The 5,598-nt window shown below is 42.7% G+C and overlaps 1 protein-coding gene across 1 annotated transcript in view; it reads right to left on the reverse strand.

The window, feature by feature from the left end:
- The window catches only part of LRGUK (leucine-rich repeats and guanylate kinase domain containing), a 102,004-nt gene that overhangs the window by 41,683 nt on the left and 54,723 nt on the right, over positions 1–5,598 (reverse strand). The window contains exons 12-13 of the mRNA XM_010831655.1: positions 4,700–4,796; positions 735–848 (exon numbers count right to left, since the gene is read on the reverse strand). Coding sequence (XP_010829957.1) covers positions 735–848; positions 4,700–4,796 — 211 coding nt within the window. The remainder of the gene's footprint in view (positions 1–734; positions 849–4,699; positions 4,797–5,598) is intronic.

The following is a 5,598-nucleotide window of genomic DNA, read 5'->3' on the forward strand; positions in this document are numbered from 1 at the left end:
AGGGTATGGTTTTTCCAGTGGTCATGTATGGATGTGAGAGTTGGACTATAAAGAAAGCTGAGCGCCGAAGAATTGATGCTTTTGAACTGTGGTGTTGGAGAAGACTCTTGAGAGTCCCTTGGACTGCAAGGAGATCCATCCAGTCCATTCTAAAGGAGATCAGTCCTGGGTGTTTATTGGTACAACTGATTTTGAAGCTGCAACTCCAATACTTTGGCCACCTGATGTGAAGAGCTAACTCATTTGAAAAGACTCTGATGCTGGGAAAGATTGAGGGCAGGAGGAGAAGGGGACGACAAAGGATGAGATGGCTGGATGGCATCACTGACTCGATGGACATGAGTTTGGGTAAACTCCGGGAGTTGGTAATGGACAGGAGGCCTGGTGTGCTGTGATTCATGGGGTCGCAAAGAGTTGGACACAACTGAGCGACTGAAGTGAAGTAAAGCTAATTAAAAATTTCACATTATTATTACTTTTTAACTTTTTGGCCACACTATGTGGCATGTAGAATTTTAGCTCCCTGAGCAGGGATCGGATCCAAGCCTCCTGCAGTGGGAGCATGGAGTCTCAAACACTGGACCACCAGGGATGTCCCCCAAATCTCACCTTTCGTATGCATTCCTTTCAGGCCTAGAAGTGTGCTGTCTGCACACCATAGTCTCCTCCCCAGTCCCAAATATACACACAGTTTTACACACTAAAAAGAAACTGACTGAATGGAAGGTACTTACTTCTATTTCCATATGAACACAGCTTGCTAAACCATCTCTCGCGATACCTTCTATGGTGTCCCTACTTAATCCGTACTTGTGATTACCATAATTATAGGTTAGAATGAATTTCCCCTGCAAGGGAAGAAGTAAAAAGACTTTCCAATAACAGCTGCCATCATGGAATTTAATATAAATTAAATTACTTGATATCTTCTTTCTATATGACTCCATAAAACTTATAAATATTAGCGATTATATAAGGATGACAATGGGTTTAAGAAACTTAATATCAAACTGTGATGGAGAAGTTCATTCAGAATTCCTGGCTGGCAAAAAAAAAAAGGCTTTTGGAGATAATCTAGAGCAGAGTGAAGGCAATGAAGCTTACGGTAAACAGATCATTTTGTCCACTGACCCACTTCCTGCCAAATGTGTGCTATAAACCTTCATTAAGGAGAAAGCAAAACTAATAGTTACTTTGTGCCTCAGCCGTTTTGGGTCTCCCAGCACACCAGCTCTCCCCCAAAAGCTTTCATTCCCAAAGGCCTTGCACTCCCAGATAAGCCTGAAGGCTGTGAATTACAGCCACATTCTCAACTTTTGCATTCTGAGATAAGCTGTAAAATACAGACCCCTCCTGCTTTTCCTCATAAACACAGCTTTTTATTGGAACTGCCCCAAATGTATTCAGCAGCCTCGCTGGGTGCCCTCTAGACATTTGAGGTATAAATACTGCCTTCTCATTATATTCCGGAAGCTCCTCCTGAAACTGTAGTCATGTGTAAAAAAGAAAGAAAAAAAGAACTAGAAACATCTCTCAAAATTGTCTTGACTTTTCCTTTGATGATATGATATTTACTAAATTACAAGGTGGATGCTGATGACAACAGAAGGAAGAAAAATGTGGACATCCTTGGCCACCAGGACTCTTCCGATACATGATTTTGAAATAAATAATGAAGTGAAAACTCCTCAGGCTGAGCCCCATCCTCCGAAGCCCTGCAACAGCCAGCACTGTCGTTACAAACAGTAGCAGTTTGGGGGTCTCTGATGCTACCCTGTGCCTCCTGGCCTGGAGGTTCTGGAGATCCATGGGGATGGGGGGTGGGCTACCTGTCAGGGGGCGGTGTTGGAAGGCCATGAAACATAGGGTGTCCCTCAGGTGGGATGGGTCTCTGGGGCATGTGTCTGGTGTGGGCAATGAGAAAAATCCATACCCTCCCATAATCAAATGAAATTTATGTTATATATTCTAAAAGTTAAAGACTCAACAATAAATATCCTTAATACTTTACCCACTCAATGTCATACTGTATTCTCTGCAACAAACACTATGACTCCTTTCCTTTTAATATCTATATTATATTTATATACAGATAAACAGATATCTGAATCTCTTGTCAGGTATGACTTATTTCATCTTGTTTACTGTGACTCACCCTGTTTTTTACAATGTATATTTGAATCACTTTCCAGATGTAGACTATGAGTTTGCTTACTTGTGTGTACAAGGGCACACAAGTGGACCCAAAAAACATTTTTTGGAAGAAGGGAGGGTTGGGAGAAATCTTGCATTGTACTTGTGTACATAAAACAAGCCTTGTTCAACTGATTTGTTAAGAATTGAGATGAGTGGTCCCCCAGCTTCTGGAGAGGTATACTCCTGTCATGGCTTCCGGCCTGTGGATTTCTTCATACATAGCAATAATCTTATCTCAGACACCTCCATATCTGCGGTCTTATTTCCACCAGGGAAGAAGAGGCTATGCAGGTGAGTGACTGTGTATATGGCCTTAAGGGTTCATGTGTCTGTGGGCACATGGAGAGATGATCTGTGTTTTGGGGGGTGTGGAATGTATATTGAAGTGTGTGCTCGTCTACGTGTACCCATCAGAGTGGGGAAGTGTGACTGTCCACAGCAGGTGTGCAGGGCTGGGGTGTGCCAGGGCTTCTCTTAAGGGGGACTGTGACTTGGAAGGGGACAGGCTGGCTGGGGAGTGTTCCGTAGAGGGGTTCTGTGTGCAGAGGCTGAGTGTGTGGGTGTGACTGATGCAGCTGACAAGGTGTCGTGAGTTTCTCCTCTCTAGGTTTGTCTCTCTTCACGAAACAGCCTCAAGCTCCCTTTAAAGAAAAGATCTTAACTACAAAATTCAAGTTAAAGATGCTGATACCACAGTGAAGTCATGCATGTTAGCAGAGGCAGTAAAAGTGAGTGCTTTTCCAGTACACAAGAACTTTCATAGTGAGAGTAAATAGAAGACTAAATACAGTTCAGACGTATGGTGATTTCTTAGACTAGGGACTGTTGGACTTACTTGATTACAGACAAGATAAGGTCTGAAACATCAGGGGAGCCCGTGGGGCACTGAGAGCAGTGGAACTAAATCAATAAAAAATGCCCCAGACTCTACCACGAGAAATTAACAGCAGTGTGGGGAACCAGTTGTCTTTCAACCCAAAGAGTCCTAAGAGAAGGCTTCTTACTAATATCAAGATAACTCCTCAGATTTCTATTATGGCTTTTAGAAATAGAAAGTCTCAGAGTACCCTTGGTACATTAAACCAAACTTCTAAAATATAGCCCTAGGAGAGAAAATCATAAAGAAGTTCCAAGATGTTCTTCTGACAAGATTAGAGGGAAAATGGCCGAGGGACTTATAGGGCTTTCTCACTCGGCTTCTCTGTGAAAGCAAGAGAAAATATGTACCATGTGTAAAGCTGGTCATTCACAATTAAACTCATAGCAACTGCAGACCCTATGCCTACATGCTCCACAGTTGCCTGCACTGAGGTGGAAGCCAGGTCTGTTATCCGAGGATGGGGCAGAGAAAGGACAGATGAAGGAGCAGGGGGCAGAGAGGAGGAAGCCTGCAGCAGTAAGAGCATCACTGGTTGGATGGTAATCTTTCAAAAGCAGAAACAGAGATTAATCCTTAATCCTGTCCTTCACCAGGCTTCAGGGGGAAAAAAAAAGTGGCGTACGATTAATTTAGTGATAGAAAGAAGTGAAGATAAGATAAACAAAATTAAGGCCCATGCCTGAAAAGAGAATAAAAAGGCTTACAGATTTATCAGTAGTGATGAAGATATGAGATACTCTTTAACTGAAGTCATGGGTGGATAATGTATGGACATTAGCAATATACCTTTGACAGATGAAACACACTAGGGTTGTGAGGATTCCCTTTGATGTGAAGGGCCAAGAGAGAGCAAATAAATTACTTTTAAGGAAATGAACTCAGACACCAGGTTGTTGTGAATTACTACCGATGACCAGATGATCAGGGTTTCAGGGGGTAAAGCCTTAAATTGAATAAAACTGTCCAGAGCTCCTATGAAAGGGACCAGAGCAGGGTAGTGACCCTCACCCAGGAAAGCCACAGACCTCAAGGAAATGAGGAATCTTTTCTGATCTAATGTCGAGGGCTTCCAACTGCGTTACTGACCTGCCTGCCGGCTCTCTGGGACTGAGGACTCCTCACACAGCGATGTTTCAGGGCAAGAGTAAGGCTGTGTACGTACGTGTCCAGGGCAGACCAACTGGCTGAAATGGTGCGTAGGGTCACAACAATTAGAAAGCACCAAAGATAGCAAACACAGGGAGTGGTCTGTGGACAGAACACGCCAACTCCCTGGAAGTGCTCCATTCATAAGTTAGCTGCGTAACATCAGTTCTGTGCGAGCCGTTTATCTTGAGTAAAATCTGACCATAAATAGCAGCACCTGACAAACACAGATCTCAAGAACTTTTCACGGTACTCTTTCTTCCGTTTTCTTAAAAAATCTCTTTATTCAGTTTCATTGGAGATTTACAGTATTTTCTCCAAGATCATAAAGCCGTGTGTGGACGATGATATATCAAAGGTATTAAAAACACAACTCAATGAGAATCCATCCAAGTAATTGTTCTCTTTCTTATCATGATCTCCTAATACTTCTACCAGAGAACATGTATTTCTTGTGCACATAAAGAGCATTCTTACCATGTTTTGCATTTCATCAAAAACTTCTTGAGAGGTAAAATGATAATCAACCCGATCTCCTTCTCCAAAGTAAGGCAGTCTGGTGGTGTGACAGGCCCTGAAAACAGAAAGTGTCTCTTTCTATTAATTTGAAATTCAAAATGGAAAAGGTTTTGGCATAAAGTATGTTTTAAAAAATTAAAATGGATCCACAAATCATAAAGTAATGTAACCATGAAAACCCTGATGTTTGGCAGTGCTAGACATGTTCACTTGCTATGCTGTATGGGGGTTATACAAACTTTGGATTCAGTTCAGATCAGTCACTCAGTTGTATCTCTTTCTGACCCCATGGACTGCAGCATGCCAGGCCTCCCTGTCCATCACCAGCTCCCGGAGTTTACTCAAACTCATGTCCATTGAGTCAGTGATGCCATCCAACCATCTCATCCTCTATCATCCGCTTCTTCTCCTGCCCTCAATCTTTCCCCAGCATCAGGGTCTTTTCAGATGAGTCAGTTCTTCGCATCAGATGGCCAAATTATTGGAGTTGCAGCTTCAACATCAGTCCTTCCAAGGAACACCCAGGACTGATCTCCTTTAGGATGGACTGGTTGGATCTCCTTGCAGTCCAAGGGACTCTCAAGAGTCTTCTCCAACACCACAGTTCAAAAGCATCAATTCCTCGGCGCTCAGCTTTCTTTATAGTCCAACTCTCACATCCATATGTGACTACTGGGAAAACCATAGCCTTGATAAATACAGTATACTAACACATGTATATGGAATTTAGAAAGATGGTAACGATAACCCTGTGTACGAGACAGCAAAAGAGACACTGATGTATAGAACAGTCTTATGGACTCTGTGGGAGAGGGTGGGAAGATTTGGGAGAATGTCATTGAAACATGTGAAATGTC

The sequence above is a fragment of the Bison bison genome, unplaced genomic scaffold, assembly GCF_000754665.1.
Source record: "Bison bison bison isolate TAMUID 2011002044 unplaced genomic scaffold, Bison_UMD1.0 scf7180017864530, whole genome shotgun sequence".
NCBI classification, from domain to species: Eukaryota; Metazoa; Chordata; class Mammalia; order Artiodactyla; family Bovidae; genus Bison; species Bison bison.